The sequence below is a fragment of the Plecotus auritus genome (assembly GCF_963455305.1).
Source record: "Plecotus auritus genome assembly, chromosome: 4".
In the NCBI taxonomy this organism is placed as follows: domain Eukaryota; kingdom Metazoa; phylum Chordata; class Mammalia; order Chiroptera; family Vespertilionidae; genus Plecotus; species Plecotus auritus.
Genome location: NC_137775.1, coordinates 151298701 through 151321326, shown reverse-complemented (window position 1 = coordinate 151321326; position 22626 = coordinate 151298701). Strand labels below are relative to the sequence as shown.

The 22626-nt window shown below is 38.0% G+C and overlaps 1 protein-coding gene across 5 annotated transcripts in view; it reads right to left on the bottom strand.

Moving 5' to 3' along the window:
* The window catches only part of RELN (reelin), a 462208-nt gene that overhangs the window by 221303 nt on the left and 218279 nt on the right, over window positions 1-22626 (bottom strand). For all 5 annotated transcript variants that reach the window (XM_080663650.1, XM_080663648.1, XM_080663649.1 and 2 more), the window contains exons 7-8: window positions 18181-18277; window positions 13499-13550 (exon numbers count right to left, since the gene is read on the bottom strand). In XM_080663650.1, coding sequence (XP_080519776.1) covers window positions 13499-13550; window positions 18181-18277 — 149 coding nt within the window. The remainder of the gene's footprint in view (window positions 1-13498; window positions 13551-18180; window positions 18278-22626) is intronic.

Genomic DNA, 22626 nt, shown 5'->3' with positions numbered 1-22626 from the left:
AATGACTTTTAAGTAATTATTTGTTTACTCTAGAAACACGCCATTCATCTTTGGGCTATGTTGGAGATGAACCTGAATGAGAACTACTTTGAACATTTATGAACCTCAGGGACTCAATAAAAGTCAGAGGGAACCTGCAATTTCTGGGACTTGCTAACTGGAGTGCTTCTGTGAAGGGCTGGTTGGGAGACTCTGAAAGAGCCGTTAAAGTTTATAATGCCCAAATACACAAGCACATGAAAAGCAGCAATTATATGCAAATCAATGAAGCCCATAATAAGCATATTGTAAACCTGTTCATTGTGCAATAGCCCATTAACCATAATATACATGTATGGAGATTATAAATACCTGCTAGGCAAGAAGTTTCTAAAATTCATGAATAAATGTCTCCCTTTATCCCATCCCTCTTGGATAGTTGCTGTAAAAACAAAAAACTTAAAGAATAGCTTGATTTGGTATAAGATCAAGGCCATTTCAAAAATAGAAATGTTAGTAATTTCTTCTATTAAGAATTCAAGACTACTCCCTTCTTCAGAACCATAGCCCAATAGGTCCATAATCCTTTGAGGTCAGATAAACTTCAGGATCCAAATTATTTACTTAAAGATTTCAGAAAGGTGATGAGGTACATATCCCATATCTATATATATAAAAAGCCAACAACTGGAACACTCACCACCCACAGCCCCTCCCCACGGCCAGCCCCGACCCCAGTCAGCTCTCCCACCCCAATTGGGGGTGGGGGCTGGGGGGGGCCGCCAGCCAACCTGTCCTTGGCCCCTCCCCCCAGCCAGCCTGGCGCTGATCAGGCCAATCAGTGAGGGGCCAGCCGGCCAACCTCCTGCCATCTCCTCCTCTCCACAGGCCTGGCCCCAATCCACCCTGATTGGGGCCAGGCTTGCCAGACCCCACCCATGCACGAATTCGTGCATTGGACCTCTAGTATTATATAACACAATATTTCTGCAATGAAATACATAAAGATTCACATAAGTAGTAAAATAAAAATAAAGATTATGAATAGTCTTCAATAATTTACAGCCAGTAATTGCTGCCAAATCAATTCAGGTCATGTGTGGCTTTGCTATCATATAAATGAATAACAAACAAACAGGTTTGTTGTTTTTCAGAGTTTTTTTTTGTAATATGAAATTGCAGATTAGGAATTTGTGAGCTGATATCTCTAGCAGCCCTCTCTATTTCTTTTTACTTTTGTAGTGAAAGGATAAATCTATGGTGTTAGTCTCTCAAAACCTGGATAGTTTTATTTATGCCCTTCTCCACCAAGCCCAGGACTTTTCAAAGTAAATCAGAACAGAAACAATAGAAGAAGCTACTGTCCTCCTGGGGGGTTCCGCAGTGGTTGTCGGTAGCAGCCTCTTTCCTTAAAGCCCTGCCTGAAAAACAAGCTGCCTTTTTAAATGTTCCACAGGGCCATGGGAGGAGGAGAGAACTGAGCGTGCAGAATTTATAGATGGAGAAAAGTACAATCTGAAATCATGCCTCTAGATTGCGGAGCTGTGCCCATAAATACTGAAGGCTCGAGGAGTGTCTGGACAGACCCCTGCTGAGGATTCTGGCAGCTCAAGGGCTGCTGCTGCCATTACTCAAAACTCAGACCTCAGAGACAGGCAGGGCTCCAAGAGCTGCATGGAAACAATAGCATTTGATCTGGAAAGATGATAAAGTTATGAAATGGATATAATCCGGCTACTTAGAACTCCCTGCTGTGACCTGTGCAAATCATAACAGGATCAACACATCTTTTCATCTTTCCAAGGTAGATGAATGGATCAGAACCATTAACTCAAGATTGCAGTGAATGGAAAGAACAATGAATAAACAGGGAACTGCTGGAGAAGCTTTGAAAAATCTAGACACACTCCCTGGGGATCGTAGGTTAGGGCATTCAAGAAAGAGACTTCCTTGTTCTATATCGTGCAAAAGATGATGAGCAACTTGAAGACAGTGGTATAATAAGCAGTTCTGGCGATTTATCCTTTTTTTTTAAGGGAGATTGTACTCAAAAGCATCAAGAAACACAAAGCTGATTTGCTACTTTGAAATTCATTCTTCTTCAGAATCTGCCCCAAGCAGGTCATGGACAATTATCACACAGATTATCAATGTTTTTATAGTTTTACAAACTTTTGTTCAAATATTTCATCGGTGGCAGCTGTGCATGTTTATTTTCCAGTAACAACAATGATGTAGAACAATGATTAAATTATACTTAGATTTTAATTTCCTTTGTTACTGAGTTTGCCAGAAAAATCCTAAGGGCATTAGCCCATGGCATCAGTCATCTACTGTAAGTAGAGCAACCTCTTGATAATATGGCAAGTACAGAAGTACTACCTGATGAACTGTACCTAAGTTTAAGCATATAATAATCTAATTTCCAGGATAACTGGTTTAACATGTTTCTTAGTTTTCATGTCTGTTTTATTCTTCCCCTAGTACAAAACCTAATCTTTGTAAGAATTTATGTATCTGTGCATAGTGTTTTGTAATAGGGCATACAGACAGACACACACACACACACACACACACACCCACACATGTATATGTATATTTATATATATGTAAATTTGTTCCATTACTTAGTACATTTTTTAAAAATGTAATTAAGTGTATACTCTAGTAGTGAGCAAGCTTCTTGCCTGATACTCTTTTGAAGCAAATTGATTTTGTCACTTATTACCTTCCTGTACATCAGTTATCCCTGGAGTAATTTGGAATGTAGAGTTCAAGGAAAATGGGGGGTGGGAGGATCTACCGAGGAAGATGAGAAGTTGGCCCCATGTGGGCTATTTACCAAGTCTCAGAGCACTGCTGAAGTAAATGCATGAAGAATGGCTGAACAGGGAATGCTCCCCTTGGCTGTGCCAAGTCTCCAAGCCCCTTGTAGGCATTCTGTTAGCTGTTGTCCCCGCATCTGACTGTACCTACACATCCTGCCATGAGCTGCTTCAGAATCTCATAAAATACAGGCTCAAATTGCCTGGCCTGCACCTGCACAGAGACAGCAGCTCATGCCTTGCAGAAGTTCAGGAGTTGTAGCCAGAGGGGCAACCGTCTGATTCACGGGTAAGAGGCAGGGAAAGCATAAATGGTTACTGTATTGGATAATGCTTTGTGGCAGCCTGGGCAGGAAGCATCCCAGGGCCTCTCAGTCCCAAATGACAGGGATGGGAATTGTGACTGAAAGGCGCCCACAGATATGACTTTAATTAAGAACAGTTCCACACTGCACAAGGAGAAATCCTCGAATTGCTCTTGGATCTGTCAAGAGAGAGTGAATTTAATTTTGGTAAAATATGATGACTGAAATTGAGATGAATCATTATTTTATTAATGAAAATTGTTGGTTTAGAGAAATCAACATGTCCAGTATCTTTGTCCCAAGAGATCAATCATTCAATTATTTGAATATGGAAATCTAGAGTTTACCACTGTTTTGCTCACCCAAAAGTACCCTTGGGGGGAATTTAGCATATTTGTAACTGCAGAAATCAAGGACAGTGTTGTAAGAAGGACTACTATATGGAAGTAAAATTTCCATTTTAAGCATTTACTAAAAACTGATATTAAGGATTAAGAGATATCAAATAAAGAAGAACAGTAAAAATCCTCCAAAATATTCTCTACTTACACTTAAAACATGCTCCCTCAAAACCTGAAAGACCTCTTTCATAAAATGTAGAGAAAGAGCTGGGTTTTAAAAGCAATACCTCTTCACCTTCTGTTTTACATTTGTTTATGTTTAAAATGAGGCTACTCATAATAATTTCTGTTTTGACTTACTTTATTAGTAAATAGGCTATTGGGTGTGCAAACCTTTCTTTCTGAATAAATGTGACAGTATGTGATTTATTGTACTTAATATTTTGCCCTTTAGTCACTTCCTTGGCTGAAATCCCCAAACCTCATTAGGTGACTTCTTCCAGTTTTTAGCAGATGGACAATGACCACAGGATATGAAAGGAACAGCTGTCCCCCTCCCCTTTTGTACCTTGCTCCCTTTCAGTCCTATCCCTGCTTCCTCACTTCCAAAATATTTGTATTCCTTCCTCTTCATTGCCACTCCTATCACAAGAGAGAAAGGGACCAATTCTCTTTCCAGTTATGGATTGCCATGCATTTCCAGCCACTTTTAGGTCCCCAACCCTGTGCAAGCCTCCTCCCAAGCCCACAGCATAGAACTTTCTATAGAGCCTAAGTTGGGAGAAACACAGGAAGAAAAATGCAAAATGTGTAGGCTTTGCCAGGTTCCCTGCCAAGAAGCCCTCCTTTACCCAGAGCCAAGGCCATATACCCCAGCCTCAGTGTTTGTTCATGTTTGGCCCACTTTCTAGAGGACCCATCCCCACCTTAGGCAGCAGGTATTACGTACCATCCCCAGCAAGCTGAAGACAGCCTTACTATTCGTACTGCTGTTCTGGCTCTGACCTTGGTCTCAAGGTCTGGGGTAGCCCCTGCTTTGTCTTCCTGCAGAGTGCCATCATCTAATCTCTGCTGTGATGCTGACCCTCTGGGCAGTACCAAGCCTGCTCTTGTCAGTCACGCTCCCAAACAATGAGGTCCTGCCTCTGGACTTGCATTTGTCCTGGACTTTCCAGCAGGCTGTGCTCTCACTATCGGTTATCTGCATACCTTAATTAGCCTTTGTTTTGTGTGTATGCGTTTTTCACATGTGAACTCCCCCCCCCCCCCCCACCTATTGGATAATAAACTCCTTGAAGGCTGGGCAATGCCGTAGGCTTTCCTTTTCCACACAATGGATGCAGGGACATTGTGATATACATGGCATATTCTAAAGATCTCTCCCATAGAAGAATCTTTGATCAGGAGTCCTTGATTGATGAGAAAGCGAAAACTTCTGCCTCAGATCAAGTTCTAATATCGCCCCTGGAGTTCATTCAGCACACTCCTTGCCTCAGCAGTCAACAATAGGTATAGCAATCAGCCTCAATTTGGAACAACACTAAATCCCTTTTCTAATCTATGGCTTTCATCAAATCCAGGTCATATTTATTTAGTTCTAGTTATGAGCAAAATTCAGCCCTACTTACAAAGAGGGATATTTTTCACTTCTTAGCCCCCAAAGAAACATCTAAGCTTGAAAGTAGATATGCAGCAATGGCCACTGTATAAATCAAAGCAGAGTGAGATAAGTACCATAAAATAAACACAGAGTAAGTGGGGATTCAGAGACATCAGGCTGGGCAATGGAATGAGTTTTCATGGAGGAGAAACCATTTAGTCGGTATCAATGCTCAGCTTCTTATCCTGTGGTTTGCTGCTATGTCCCATCTATTAAAATGGCCCTCAAAAATTTTAGTACAACTTATTTATGTATGAATTACTGACATGTATCTTTTAAGCCTCATCAAGGTGAGTGATAATGAATTAAATATTCCAAAAGGGAAAGAGCATAGTATTTACCTTCAAACTGTATTTTAATTCATATAACAATAACTAGATATCAGTTTTAATAATTCAAAAAATTTGTAATTAATCTCAATCATCTTTTTTTCCCTTTTTATTGAATTTACTGGGGTGACACTGGGTAACAAAATTATACAGGTTTCAGGTGCACAATTCCACAACACATCATCTGTACACTGTATTGTGTGTTCATCATCCCAAGTCAAGTCTCTGTCCATCACCATTTATCCCCCCTTACCCCTCCTCCACCTTACCCCGTTCCCCTCTTCTGCATAACCACCACTGTTGTCCATGTACATGAGCCTCTCTCTCTCTCTCTCTCCTTCATTATTTACAATACCGAATATTTGGAAGCAACCCAAATGTTCATCATCCCACTGATGAGTGAATAAAGAAGCTGTGGTACATTTACACAATGGAATACTACTTGGCCATAAAAAAGAGGGAAATCTTACCCTTTGTGACAGCATGGACCTGGAGAGCATTATGCTAAGTGAAATACGTCAACCAGAGAAAGACAAGTACCATATGATTTCACTTATAGGTAGAATCTAATGAACAAAATCTCAATAATCCTATCTAATAAAAGAGTAATATGCAAATTAACCCTCACTCCACTACACCCACAAGCCACGCCCACCAGCCAATCAGAGTGAATATGCAAATAAACCCAACCAAGATGGCTACGGCCACAGAGAGCAGGAGGGAGGCTTGGGTTTCCCTGGCAATGGAGGAAGCCAAGCTTTCCACCTGCCCTTGCCGGCCTAGGCCTCCACTCAAGGCTACAAAGTTTCAGTTATAGAAGATACATAAATCCCCCAAAAAAGGCTGCCGCCAGGGAGCAAGCAGAAGGCTTGGCTCTGCTCCAGGCTGCAAAGTTTCAATTGTAGAAGATAAATAAACCCCAGATACCAGGGCCTCCGCTTGGGTCACCAGGGGGCATGGCCGGCCTGCAAACCACCACAGGCCCCTCGCCCAGGCCGCCCCACACCCTAAGGGAACCCCCACCCTGATCCGGGACATCCTTCAGGGCAAACCAGCTGGCCCCCACCCATGCACCAGGCCTTTATCCTATCTAATAAAAGAGTAATATGCAAATTGACCATCACTCCAACACACAAGATGGCTGCCCCCATGTGGTCAAAGATCCTGCCCCCATGTGGACACAAGATGGCCACCACAAGATGGCCAGCAAGGGAGGGCAGTTGGAAGGGACCAGGCCTGCAAGGAGGGCAGTTGTGGGCAATCAGGCCAGCAGGGGAGGGCAGTTGGGAGGAACCAGGCCTGCAAGGGAGGGCAGTTGGGGGCGATCAAGCCTGCAGGGGAGGGCAGTTAGGGGTGACCAGGCTGGCAGGGGAGGGCAGTTAGGGGTGATCAAGACGGTAGGGGAGAGCAGTTGGGGGCGACGAGGCCTGCAGGGAAAGGCAGATAGGAGGGACCCAGGCCTGCAGGGGAGAGCAGTTAGGGGTGACCAGGCCTGCAGGGGAGGGCAGTTAGGGGTGACCAGGCTGGCAGGGGAGGGCAGTTAGGGGTGACCAGGCTGGCAGGGGAGTAGTTAGGCATCAATCAGGCTGGCAGGGGAGTGGTTAGGGTGTGATCAGGCTGGCAGGCAGAAGTGGTTAGGAGCAATCAGGAAGGTATGCAGGCAAGCAGTTGGGAGCCAGTAGTCCTGGATTGTGAGACCCAGTGGGATCAGGCCTAAATGGGCAGTCGGACATCCCTCGAGGGGTCCCAGATTGGAGAGGGTGCAGGCTGGGCTGAGGGACACACACCCCCCCATGCACGAATTTCGTGCACCGGGCCTCTAGTTTTTTTTATAAAAGCTTAACAGAATTTTATAATATTTGAGAATATCCCCTTTTATTACTTAAAATAGGACTTAAGAACTTGGGGTGAGGTTAACTGGTTTTTAAAAATATACATTAAAAGGGAATATGTCAACTTCAGGATGATGAAGCAGTATAACCTGAATTATAATGACTTCCAAACCTTTATTTATTAAATTTAGATAACATAGAAATGTTCCACATAAAATATTTCAGCTTTGTGTCAATATAGATCATTGAGGATCTAAAAATCATTATAAGCAGCCTGACCAGTGTTGCTCAGTGGTTGAAGTCATGGTTCGATTCCAGGTCAGGGCACATGCCCGGGTTTTAGGGTCAATCCCCAGTGGGGGGTGTGCAGGAGGCAGCTGGTCAATGATTCTCCCTCATCATTGATGTTTCTATCTTTTTCTCCCTCTCCTTTCAGGAATCTCTCTGAAATCAATAGGAACATATTTAAAAATCATCATAAGCAAAACTTATTTTAATATCTCTTATATCCAAGAATATTACACTCAGATAAAATACATATTAAACCTTACAAAACATATATATTAAACTATGTTTACCATTAAATTTTCTAAAATTCTGTTTTCACTTATATTTGTTTTGAACTCAAGTCACCAGAGATTTTGTTAGTCTCATACTTGGAGATTTCCATGTTTCCAGAAGAGGTTTTCACTATTTCATAATAAATTCCCCAAGGTCTTACTTACCAAGGAGAATGACTCATGAAAACAATGAGAGTCTCATTTTGAAATACATTTCAGTAAGTATATAAGAAATGAGCAATAATTCATATGAAGTTATGGAGGCATCAATTTCTCCTCCTTCTGAATCAGCTGTTCTAAAAGAGTTGAGGGAGAGTTTCTCTATTGAATCAATTCTGAGTAATTAAGAAGGATATTAATTAAGCTTGAGGGGAAAACCTGCTTTCTTTTTGCTGAATGCAATATAATACCTCTTACAAGTGGCATTTTATTCATTATATGTTTTTGAGAAAAAATAATGCCATATTTATTTTACAAATCAATCTTTTAATTTATCAATAAGAATACCTTTTCAATTTTCTAGTTTTTATTTTTCAAAATATACTCATACAAAATGAGTAGCACTCATTTACCTCAGAGACTCTGCAGCACATACAGTACATAAGAGAATTCAGGCTAAGAATATTTTTATATCTCAATTTGTAAATATAAAATGTTTATGATTTAATCACTTTCCTTTCTCTTAAGATGATTAAAAACAATGCAGTAAAAAAAAAATATAGACACACAAAACTCCAAATCTTCAGGATATTTACAAGTAAAACCAAAGAAAAAATGTACTAATTCTACATATTATGGACAAATAATAGATTCCAGCTAGTTCAATGATAACAAGCTGGTAAACACATGGATAATATTTTTGTCTACTGGCTTCACTACAAGCAGTTTTTTGTTGATTTTTCATTTCCTTCTGGGTCATGTTTTCCATTGATTGAGGTCCTCAGATCACCTCCCCAAAATCTTCTCTTGGCATGAAATGTCTGCATCACCCCAATTTAGCACTTGGTTACATGCTATTATAAATGTCTCTGTAATAGTTACTTGTCACTCAGGCAAGAAATATTTATGATCAGTTACTTAGTTTGAGTCCCTGGGCTAGGGGCTGAGAATACCATGATGGACAAAAGACAGATTTACCTCCTAAGCCAAACTATTTGTTCTTCATGGCATATGTTTTTAAATGCTTTACCTTTCAGCCCCATTTGGCTGATGAATTCTATTAATCTGAAGAGAGATGGGCTATCTTGAACAAGCATATATTTCTTTATTACTCAAGAGTGAAAGAGGCCATTTTTTCTGACCTCTATTGCCTATTAAATAAGTTTAAAAAACCCCAGCCAGTGCAAATGAACTCTTCAGACAGCCACAATTTTATCTGACACTGCTCATAGCTGTTCCTGGCTGGCCCTTCTGCTCTAGGAGGGCACTCACATTCCCATCCTAACCTTTGCTTGTGTCACTCTGTCTCCTCACATGGAATACTTGTGTCCTTTCCAGTGACTCTCGCTGTTGGCTTGCAGATATTATTTATTTATTTTATTCTGTAACATTGCTAATTGTATTGAATGAAGCTATTAGTCTTGACAAATAGATACATAGTCTATAACATGCTGCCAAAGATAAGAGCCTATGGATTTGTAGGCCCCAAGTGTGGTGCCTGTCCCCTCCCCAACTCCCCTCCATCAAATCCATAAGAGCAATCCTTGCGGAGACAAGTTCTACCACAGAGACAAGGTCTACCCAGAGACTTTTTCTACCACATTAACAATATATTAGGAACAAGCTTGGCAGATTGAGTGGTAAAAATCCCCCTTAACTTTGAGAATTCCCATGTATCCTTAGGCAACATTTATAATTCAAGAAAAAAGAAGACTCCCTGAATTGCTGTACCCTGCAAGACTTAGCTGGGATCTGTCACCATGGGGACCTGTACACATGCCCATCTCTACTTATCACAATCTGGCAGGTCTCTAGGGAGCTCATGCTCTGTGCTCATCCGGACCTTCGACCACACTGCCAGGTACTGTAAAAATATTTGGTTTTCTCACTTCTCTCTTTTCATTGTTCAAGTTAGCTCAGATCAATGCTGGATTCACAGCAAATATTCAGTGAATTCTTAAGTGGATGACAGATACAAAGCACTACTAGCACTTCCCCTGCGCACAGTGCCCTGCCTGGCAAAACAGAGTGTGGAGGCATCTGTAAGATAAGGTTTACAAGGGCATCATCTCAATTTTTTCTTCCTATCCCAAAGGAAATCTAAAGGAAATGGGTAAATGCTCCTAAGGCTACAACCATAATTCCACAAGTTGAATCTAATGAATCAAGTGAGGATTGTAAGAGATCAATAGCTCAGCACAGAAATAGATATGAGATATTTCATTGGAATGGAAAAATGAAAAGTTCTACTGAGAACATTTTGAGACACTTTTCAAGATGATTTAGATGTTGATAACATCTAATGCAGTTTATAGAACTGCATTTTTAAGATGCATTAACTTTAAAACTAATTTAGATCAAATAGTCTGTATATTTATGTGTGTACATGTGTGTATGTGTGCAGGCATATATGATACATACATATATACACACACACATATATATATTAGGAGACTTGGGAGGGCATTGCTGCATTAGGACGATAATTTGAGAAACTCCTTAGTAATTCAAGAAATTTCTGTATACATATCTCTGAGGTACTTGAGACTCTTGGGTAATGTTTGTCATGTAATTGAAAATTTTTACAAGAGCAATATAAAAACATCAGGGCAATAGTTTATTCAATTGTGGTTATATATGCATATAAACATAATTCACCATTGAAGCCAAAAGTAATGATAGAATCCCCTAGAAAATTCCGATGTTTCATCTGAATTATCACACAAACAATAAACATTGAACATCTTAAAGGAATTCCTGCCCAGCTGGTGTGTCCCAGTGGTTGAGCATCAACTCGTGAACCATGAGGTTGCTGGTTCAATTCCCAGTCAGGGCACATGCCCAGGTTGTAGGCTTGATCCCCAGTGGGGAGGTGGGGGGCGCAGGAGGCAGCTCATCAATGATGTTTCTATCTCTCTATCCTTCTCCCTTCCTCTCTCTTGAAAATCAATTAAAAATATTTTTTATAAAAAGAACTTCCTGAGGAGTGACACTAAATCTGGCAGACTATATTTAACCACATCATGAGTATAAATTTGGAGAATTCCACAACACATAAATACATAAATATAAAATGTTGAACTATTGATGCACAATGTCTTTTATAACACACTCAATATAATCTTGAACTGACTGTAAAGGTAATGGCTACCTAACTGTGGCTGCTATTTTGGTATTGGTTATGGTGGGGCTTGTAAAATCCAGGATGAATACACACAACGATGACATCTTTAAAACTTGTGTGTATGCCTCAGTCTTGTCTTCATACCATCCATAGAAACACAGTAATCTTACTTCAGGCACTCATAATGAGATACACAAAACTATTGCTGCAAAGTTCTGCCCACTATCCTTGTTTACCATTCAGCACCATACACCACACAGCTAATGGTTTGCTACTACATTGTTTCCTAACCACCCCAATCTGTTTAGTTCCCAAGAATTTTTATTCTCAAAATTCAGTAAGCAAATTTCCCAATGAAGTCCCTCAGCAAAAAGTTATAATTTCTTTCACTAAATATTTCCTGTTGCATCCCAAATAATGACATGCTAAACTTTCACTTTTGATTCAGAAACTGACACTCAAAAGAACTTTCTAAGTGTATTTTTTAGTTATAAACTTGATCTATCTACCCTTTTCGCTCTTTCTCCCTCCCTCCCTCTTTCTTTCCTCCCTGACTCTGTTTCTCATCAGACTTCTAACCTAAACTTCAAATTCAAGCTTTAAATAACAAACAACTCTCTGGCCTGCAGGCTGCAGCACTCCTGGGGAAATCAAGGGCTCTTACTGGTCACATGTTTGGGTCTAGTCTCAATACCTTAGGTGGGGTGCTTGTTCTGAGTTTTGAGTCTTGGGTACCAAACATTGTATTCTCTGAATAACTCCCCTGTTTGGCCCTTTTTATTCATCTCTATTGTTCACGGTAGAGTGCTACTGAAAAGTGAGGAAATAAAGAATCTACGCCAGCTCTACAGTATATTCTTTACTACTTACAAAAACAGACCTTTGTTTTTCCTTTAAGGAAGGATAATTTAATTGGTGCTGGATCTCTCTTACCTTGAATAAAATTAAAATACTAATAGAACTGTGAGGCATATATTTTAAAGTGGATTCTCTTGTGTTCTTTAATTGCTAAAAGATAATATTTGAAATTAATATTCATTGCTCTAACAAAAAGGAAGAATAAATACTCAGAGTACAGATAAACAGGAAACCATTACTCAGCTTACTTTTTATATTCATAGCCTAGTGAATTTATACGTATCTGTCCTGATTAAGGATCTCTAAGTTACTTACCTGTCATGCTGGAGTTTTAAAACTTTGTTTTCGTAGCACCAGAACTTTAAAACAATGAACTGTAATTTTTGTGATTATAAAAATATCATGTACATGCTCATGATAGAAAGCTTGCTGATAATAGATCAAAGAAAACATTCAAACAAACTCATTATTTTGTTTTGACTCATACTTTTTTTGCTGACTGCACATGGACTTCCAAATTGTCTGTAAGTCGTTGTAGGTAACGTTATCAATGTGCGAGGGAAATAACACACACTGTAGCCAGGCAAGCAGCACATAATACATACAGAAGCTGAACCGAGGCACACTGACAAAAAAGTGACAGCTATGTGACTGGAAGAAAATTGCTCTTAAACACAATCAACCACAGTGGGTCCCTCGCTGTGAGAACACGGACTTGTAACTAGGACGAGGAGGTCGTTGAAGGAAACAGTCCTTTCACTAATGGTGGATCTCCAAAGATAGGAGGGTGCAGATGGTAGAAATTTGAGGATGCTGACCCAATCCTCGAGTCAGGAGGAGGTTTCCATGTGATGGCCCAAAACCAATAAAGCCAGCCTCCATTTAAAAGGCAGTGTCTTTCTTTATCTAGAACATTCCCTTTGGAAATTTACAGATATTATTATTACTATATACCTATGAAAATTAGAGTGGAAAGTAATATGATAGACAGCAAAACTATAAATACTTGATCAAAGGTACTTTATTTTACTGAATGTTTTGGGTAGGAATTTTTAGTTTTAATGCAAAAACACTTAAAAATATTTCCAGGTACAGTCATTTTTTAATTATCCACATCTGAATGAAACATAGATTGTTTATGTCAAACATGAAGCCCTAACTGTTTCTCTCAGCCACCAAAAATGATCTCTTTCATTACCAGTCAGTAAGAGTGCAGGAAATTGAACAGCTTTCAATCTTAATCTGAGGAAAACATAATTAGCAAGGTAATTCTGCTATAACAGGATGTTTTGGATTGTATGTATCATTTAAAATATCACTGGCTGTAGGAGAGAAGTGGGAACAGAATGTAGCATTTAAACATTTTTTTAAATTTCACTTTTAAAAATGTTTTAAATTATTTACTGCAATATTGAGACTTACTCTTCTCTAAATTTAAAAGCATTTGGCACTGTAATCCTGATGGTACACTATGATTAAAACAAACATTTCCAAGTTAAATTGCTGTAATTGCTAAAATCACTTACCAATGGAAAATTGGAGCACAGAGGCTGTTGTTGTATTAAGGCCTGTGGTGATCTAGAAAAAGGAACATACCAAAATAAGACAAGATAGAGAGGAGGAGAAAATGGTGAAAGACATCCAGAGGAGGGGGGAGGAAAAAGAAGAGGGAAGGAAGAAGCCATAAACAGGGGTTGTATGTATCCAGTGGTTAGTTTACTTTTACTGAAATGTCTGAACACATATTTATCTTGTTTCTCTGTGGCAAACAAAGCTGTGAGATCCTGACTGAGGCACTCTTACTGTATTTCTTAATAAGTGTTGAAAACTGCTTGTAGGCAATCTACCAGTTCATTTTAATCTTGTGAAGGCTCTAACACAGCCCCTTCCACTCACACTATCCCCTCCCCTCCATCCTACATCAGCAGATCTGGGACTCAAAGCAAATGTCATAAAAAGGTTAACAACCCAAACTGGGAGGTAAATTAAGACCAAATGAGGAGAAAAGGATTATTTTGAAAAGTAAACAAAATTACAACAGCTAACAGGTACAGTATTTCTTTTGGGGGTGATGAAATGTTCTAAAGTTGATTGTGGCAATGGTCATATAATTTTGTGAATAAATGAAAAGCTGTGAATTCTATGCTTTAAAAGAATAAATTGTAGAATATGTAAATTATTTCTCAATAAAACTGTTAACCGCCACCCCCCCCCCCCCAAATACGGGCTTAGAAAAATCCTTCCCACACATTTCTATTACTTCCTCTTAGTTTCATAATTTTCCCCTTTCTGAAAAAGAAGTGGTGCATTAATTTTTTAAAAATTTAAACTGAAAAGTTTTTTACTTATTTATTCTTTGGAGCACTGACTTTGATCCATACCAGCTCAAATGAAATGAGAATTAAGATTCTCATTTTCAACAACTCTCTTGTTGGGTTCTTGACCCTGTAAGCTAAAGTATGGGACACCTCCCATTGCTGGACCCTAAAAAATAGAAAGTGTCTGTGTTTTCACCATGGCAGAAGCAGTAGGCTGTCTTACTTTCACTTCTTAGATGCCACAATGACATTCTGGCCCATCCCCGCACTTTGTGAGACCCCATGTGATTAAGTCCACAACTGCAGAAGTGTCCAGAGGTTCCCAAGGGATGGATTGCAGTGTGAATTAGTGGACAAAAGAGTGAGCAAGCCTCTTGTTCTGGCAGATGGAGCTGAGATGTGATTATCAAAAGATTCTGCTTCTACCACACGTTTCAGAAAGATGACTGAGCGTGTGCTTCACATACATGGATTAAAAGTTAATGAAGCAGGAAGGGTAATGAGGGAAGGGCAAGGGAGGCACTGTACAAGTTGTCCAGCTATCAGTATAGGTACCAGCTCCTAGTTGATTTTAACCACTGCAGAAATCACTGCTGTCAAGTGTCAGAGGAAATTCTCTATTTCATCTAAATCCCTCATTATCACAGATTATCTGCTCAAGGAAAACTGGACCACCATGCCCAGGACTCTCTTTCCTGCTCCATTCCCCTTACCAGTCATGAGAGTAAAATGCACCAGTAGAATTTTCTCTAAGTAATCCTATCAAGATTCCTTTAAAAGAAATCGGATTTTCAAAGTTTTTAGACTATGTCCAACTATTTGCCCTCACAAGTTTCCACTTGAATAATCTGATGTTAAAGTTCAATGAAGCACATGGGAATTTAAAAAATTTCCACCAAATTTGAATGAACATTCTTTTCCCCCTTTGATTTTATGTAACTGAGTAGATTCCTGGATGAATTATGAAACACTCCTGAATATAAGTTCTTTGAAATGATGGTATTATATAAGTTAAAAGCTACTGCTAGTGCATTAAATATACTAGAGAGTCCTGCCCTGGTGGTGCAATAAATGATGCTTGTGTCAACTGCATGATCAAGTTCCACAGCTGTGACCTCTGCTAGCAAAGAGCAGGTTGCTTGAATTATTGCCAAATTTCAGATTACATGTGCTAACTGAGGGTGACCCTAGACTTCGATTAGTCATTGATTCTACATTTTTTCCTTCTTCACCAGGAAAACTAAGGACAGGTAGAGTGGTTGACTCTCATTTCTGTACATTTACCCATTTAGTTTATTAGTAAAGTTCTCAGCTACAAGAAAGTACAGAAAAAATGAAGAGAAAAAAATAACAAAAAGCATTGCCTATAAAATCTATTCACCTATTATTTTCCTCTGGTCATTATAAATTCTTGAGTTCAAATATGTAATTTTAGTCTGCAGAGCTATTAAGCCTTTATGTCTGACATTCTGAAAACCAAAGGGCCTCCAAAGGGATTTTGGTAAATAATACAGCAACTATGAATGTTTGGCAGAGAACTTTTTTTTTCTATCAAATCTTAGTACTCTTAAATGATCAAATAGACTGCAAACAGTAGAAAATTGGTATGATCACTAAATGAATCTGAAGAATTCACTGCAGGCTGAGGCTGTTCATTCTGCACTTCTTCCTTGCAAATTTTTATTGAGTTTGATCATGTTTTAGACCAAACTCACCCTTGTAGCTAAAATGTATTCCCAAATATAAATAACTAAATAAATAATTTCTTTTCTTAAAATGAAGGGTAACATAACTAATTTTGTTTTAAGCTCTGAGAAAGCACATTTTCTCTTAAAGGAGTGGGTAAGTCATTCCTCATTAACTTTATTTCAGACTAGCGAATGAATAAAGTTAGCCGCCAGCACCAGAAATATGGAGACTTCAGTGAGCTGAATAAATGGGCGAGGGCCACACAGCACAGCAGCAGTGAAAGCAGAAATGTATGTGTGCCTATGCAATAGAAGATGCTGCCTCTCACTAACTCTGACTAAAAAAATAAGATAAATGAAATGAAATGGCCATTTGACTAAATTCTCAAAATGGAGATGCTCTTTTTCATTTTAAAAGACCAAGCATTAGCCTAGTAATTTTCTTTACCCATTGTTCTTTGTTTCATAACTTCAGTAAGACTTTGATTTAAGAAAAATAAGAAGGCATATTTTTTAAAAAGTTTGAGGCCAATAACTTCCATCTGTTCTCAGGTAGAACAGTTTTGATTGGATTCAATTCTGAAGCACCATGCAAATGTTTGAATTTGAGTAGACATAATAGCATGTTAACCAACACCTGAGTTTCTCACTTTTCATTTGATTGATCTGTCTTCTGTAAACACAGCTTGGATAATAAGTATATATTTGCTCCTGGGACACTAATACAGTATAAAAATTATTAAAAATTCAAATTATATTCTTAGATATGTTTATTTCCTATTAATCAATAGAAACAAAAAAGAATTTGCCAAGCATTTCCATAAATATTACTGAATGGGAGAACATTCTAAAATAGGCATTTATTTTAAGCTCAATTAACTATGATAAAATTTTAATTTTGTTTTAAGGTTTATAGAAAATTAATTCAGTCATGGTACATTATTTTAAATGTACTAGCACATCTATTTCTTTCAAGAAGTGCTGCGGTACCAGTCACATTTGTCTGCAGGAATACTGTACCACCATGTGAGCCTTGAATTATGAGCATCTATTATTTTAATTTACATCCAATTAATTCTGTTTGTGTTCTAATTTCAACTAAAACCTCTTCAATTTATCAATGTTCTGAGGCTCGTATCTTTAATAAATTAAATGTATCCATTGCCATAAAAGGGGTACTCAAGCAGCATAAAATAAGAACCATGTTATAAAAATTAATTGACTTTCTCATTTTTATTAACTAAATATTCTTTTAATTGCCTAGCTAGGTTCCTCACACCCCCCCCCTTTTTTTTAGCGTGGAAGCCAGTCATTTGACCACTTTTAAAGTTAATGAACTTGAAATACAATGTGTGACATAGGGGTGAAAAGTATAAGCTATTATGAAAGCCCCAGGATAAGGAAGACGGGGAGAGAAAAGGAGAAGCATTGAAGTTCAAGTCAAAAGCAGAAAAGCAAAGCAGAAGAGATGTTGTGAGAAGAGTAGGAGGTGCAAAGGAATTGGGCCAGAATAATATAACGTTTGCCCTATATCCATTTTCAAGAATGTGAAATGAACTACTCTTCATGCCAAAAAGAAGTATCCAGGAATAACAACAGGCTCATTAGCCACATGCTGATGGCTAGTGGTTTCATTGTTTTCAACTGAGAATGCTCAAGTGTCATTTCACATATAATGTAAGAAATGATCTTTGGCAAGCTAAGTCTCATCACTATTAATTAAAGGAAAGTAACATGCTCTTGAACAATTTTGCATAAACCACAAGTTTAAAAAACTGGTTTATTCACTGTACTCTTTCACTTAAAAAAAAAAAGCATTAAAAGTTCTTCTGACTAGGGAACACAGTTTAAAAATCATGTGACAAAATCGCTCATCTAACATTTCTGGCTTGCGAGGAGAAAATAAATTTAGAAGTAAAACTTAATACAAGAACTTGTGAAGTCATAAATTATTTAAATATATAGATATATGTGTAATATATGTCACATGTCACTCATATTATGCCCATATTTTCCCTCTTTTTAGTGTGGAAGCCAGTCATTTGACCACTTTTAAAGTTAATGAATTTCAAACATAATGTGTGACATAGGGGTGAAAAATATAACCTGTTACTAAAAGCCCCATGATAAGGAAGATGTTGGCAAAAAAGCTCAGTAAAGACAATGTATTTGGAATAATGTACATAGATAACATGTACTTACCAATTCTCTTGGACCATATGGCTCACAGAAGGTGACAGCATTGCCGTGCATAATGGCGCCGCACTGTTCTCCAATCTCACAGTTGCGACATTCAACCCTGTGGGAACACAGAATGCATCCCCAGTCTGAGAACTAAGTAGCACAAAGTGGTTTATTGCTCAGGTAAGGAAAGATGTAATAGTTACTGCTATTCAGTTCATATCAACATTTTGAGGAAAGCAATAGTATTTTGTGTTGTGACATGTTAAGAAACCATGAAACCAGAAAGACTTAAATTTAAATCCCAATTCTTTAGTTACTTGCAGTGGTGGGTAAGTTACTTAACCTCCCAAAGTTTCAGTTTTCTCACCTGCAAAATGAGGATAATAATACTGATGTAAACTAACATAGTTATTGTGCAGATTAAATGAGAGACTGTATAAAAAATACAGAATACAGAACCAATCTCTTAGTTTTGAATAATGGCAGATGGTATTATCAATAATTACATATATATGTCCAATACAAGGATGTTTGTAAATATTTAAAATAAGTATGCAGGAGGGAGCCGATCAATCTCTCATCATTGATGTTTCTATCTCTCTATCCCACTTACATAATGACCTAAAAACAGGTATCTCTGAAATCAAAAGATGTTTTACAAATTATAAATCTTTTGTGATATAATTAGTATAAAGTTTAAAATTATTGTTCACATTGTTCTTAAATAAATTTGCATGTCTAGAAAATATACCATGCTAAAAATAATGGAATCAGAGTATATTTAATCCACTTATTAATATGAGATATATACAAATTCTAATTCATGCCAAGTTTGGATACTGAGTTACTACATTTACTTTGCAAATGATTTAATTAGCTGCTTTCTTTATTACTGTAAAATGAAGTGCTTATAAATCCTTAAGACATGATTTTAAAAATAAATGTATCCATGATTTTAGTAGGAAATAGGCTTATGAATATTCTAGATTTGACTGTGCATATTTACAGGAACAGTCACAATGCTCTGTACTGAGACATTTCGGCCTACCATCATTACATACCTAACATGTAGAAAGATAGATCTGTTTCCTCTGTCTGAACCTCAAACCACATGAGAGCTGTATTTCATGCAGAAAGAACATTTTCAAAGACTTTCACATTCCAGGTGCCAAACATTGTGGAAAGAGCACTGTGCTCTTTGTTTGGGAGATCATTGCATTATGCTCTTTCAGCATTTTGCTAATTTTAGAGAAAGAGAGCAAGAACACCTATTAAAGTAGGAAGACAAAAGTGTAAAGAGGTGTTAGTTACCCCATAAATCCTAGAAGCAGAAGCAGAGTGAGTAAAATATTGGCAAATAATGGTATTTCCTATATGTATATTGCATGGAATAAATGATTTTTCTCATTCCAATTTGTTGAGCTGTGTTTTCTACACCAGGAGATAACAATGTCAAGAACCTTTGATTTTTGTGTGTGGAATAAACGGGAACTATTTCTGGTAGGGAATTTAAAATGCTAGCATCACAAATATCAGTAGGATATTTAAATCTTCTCTTGATTACTGTGAAGCAAGATTCTAATAAATGTCCTTGACATTAGAAGAGATATAGTAGTAGCTTCATAAGGGCAACAAACATGTCTCTTGTTCACCATTTTATGCCTTGCATGTTGTATTCCATAAAAATCTGTTGAATGAATGAATGAATATAAGACAATTTCATGAACAGAACTATTATTAAGGCCTGATGTCCAAAGCACTTAGAACAGTGCTTGGCACAAAGCAAGAATAATGTAAGTGTTAGTGTCTGAGCTTTTTATTATTATAGATTTCCACCATTTTCATCCAGAACTGGTATATTTGTTTTTTCCCTCACAGAGAACCTATTACATGAACTTTTTACTACTGTTTTTCTATTTTTAAACTATACATTATTTTTTCCCCAAGGACTATGATTGTGATAAAAGTACAGAGAAGGAGCACAAGAGTTATAGTGGGATTCTCACTTAGTGATATATGAGGATTATTTGGCTACAAGTCATTGTAAAATGGCTTGAAAGAAACATCAACTTTGACAGGAATAAAATTGAAAGAATGTTCAACTCTCAAAATGGCTATCTGCCATTTCCCCCAAGTAACTCTAAACTAAAAGCATCACTGCTGATGTGAAAGGCCTAATGTTGAAATTCCCATAGCAATAATCTTATCTATCAGTATTGATTAGCAGCCCCCAAATCAACTCTATATCAGAAAAATATATCTGTATAAAATGTATGTATTATATCTTCCTTCCCCCATAGTTTGGATTAAACAGGGTTCGGGTGCAGCCTAGATATTGTATATTGTTTAAAGGTGATTCTAGCCCTGGCTGGTTTGTCTCAGTGGATAGAGAGTCGGCCTGCGGACTAAAGGGTCCCGAGTTCGATTTTGGCCAAGGGCACATGCCTGGGTTTCGGGCTCAATCCCCAGTAGGGGGCATGCAGGAGGGAGCCGATCAATCTCTCATCATTGATGTTTCTATCTCTCTATCCCTCTCCCTTCCTCTCTGAAATCAATAATATATATATATATATTTAAAAGGTGATTCTAACATAGATGGCCTACAGCCTGGCATCAGGTAACCAGTGAATAGACAACAGATGTTTGGTGTGTTTGGAGAATCACTTCTATGTTGTGGAATAACAGAAATTAAAATACTAGTAAAAAAAGCAAAAGAGCAAACAGAAACAGCCTTTCTCTGCATTTGGCTTAACAACCCCTCTAGACCTTTCTCTTCTTCACTGTGCTTTATAGCTCCAGAAACTTAAAATAAAGCTTCTAAAGGCATTGGTGTCCTGTTGAAACTTAAAGATTTAGAATTATCAGTATTTAGAATTATTCACTGTGTTGTTGTTACTTGGAGGCACAATGGCTTCAACAAGGATTGATGGAACAAATTTGTCAGCTTCCTGCCAAGGTCTTTTATGTTTTTCCTAGAATTTCTCACAGTCTGACTAGGTTTGTCAACAAAATTTATTATAATTTAAACCTGAATGCCCATCCCACTCTTAGCTGCCAATGGTGTTATTTACTCATTCCTCATTCATTAATTCATTCTTGAAATTAACAGACTTATATAGAGGGCTCACAGGCACTGTGGTGAGCTTTAGTGAAACAAAAACAAATAAAACATTTCCTTCCAGGAGGAAAGGCAGAGAGATAAGCACACAATTGCAATATAGGGTGCCAATGCAATGATAGCTATTTATTGTATTCAATTATGTGCCAGATATTCCAAAGCCCATTAAAACCTCTCAACCATTCTATAAGATAGCCGTCTGTGTCATTTTACTAATAATTGAGCTTCAGAGAAATTAAGCATTTGCTCAAGTCACACAATTGCAATTTGGACCCCGTGCTTGCTAATTCCAACAACCCTCACATTTTCCATAGCTCCTCATTCCTCATAACAGGGGTACACTGGCTGTGATGGTACCTAACTCGGACTGAGGAAGAAAGGGAAAGCTCCTACAGGAGGTGGTCCCAGAACTGGTCCTGAATGAGAACTAGTTACCCAAGCAAGGAAGAAAGAATGCAGAGATTGTGACACACAAGAACTGCTACTTCAGTGCATTAGTATGGCTGGAACTATACTGGTTCATGAAGAAGGTGGCAAGTGATGGGGCTGAAAGGCTTCCTGGACCAATTACAAGTAATAAGTACAGTACTAAAAACTCTACAAATAATGCCTCAATTAATTTATGTAAAACCCCTTCCTCTATTTTTTATCCTCATTTAGAGGGTGTTAAAACTGAGACTTGGCGATATTAAATGAACGTCCAAGGTTGCACTGCTTGAAGTTACAGAACTGGAATTCAAACTCCCAATATCAAACTCCCAATGTCATGATACAAACCCAACTTTTAGGAAAATTTATCTAGCAAATGATGGATTGGAGGTAGAAAAGACAGGACTATTGATGTAACATGAGCAAAACATAATAGTGCTTGAGATAAGGTGGAAGTGGAGAAAAGTGGGCACACTCTAAAATATTGCTATTCAATAGAAATATTAATGTGAGCCACATGTAATTTTCAATTTGCTAATGGATACACTAAAAAATATAAAGGAACAGGTGAAATTAATTTTAATAATGTTTTATTTAACTCAATATATTCAATTACATTTTAACATTTAATTAATGTAAAATTATTAATGACAGTTTATATTCTCTGTTCATAATAAGTCTTTAAATCGTGAGGTGTATTTTACACTTACAGCACCTCAGTTCTGACTAGTCACATTTCAAATGCTCAACAGTCATGTGACTAGTGGCTACCATATTGGACAGCGTGACTCTAGAAAATTACAGAGCTTGGAGACTGCTCTCTAGTTATGTTGACAACTGGAGATGCCCAGCTGACAATGATTATATGTATCTGAACTTCAGAGAAAGATCAGCACTGACATGACAGCTTAGGATAT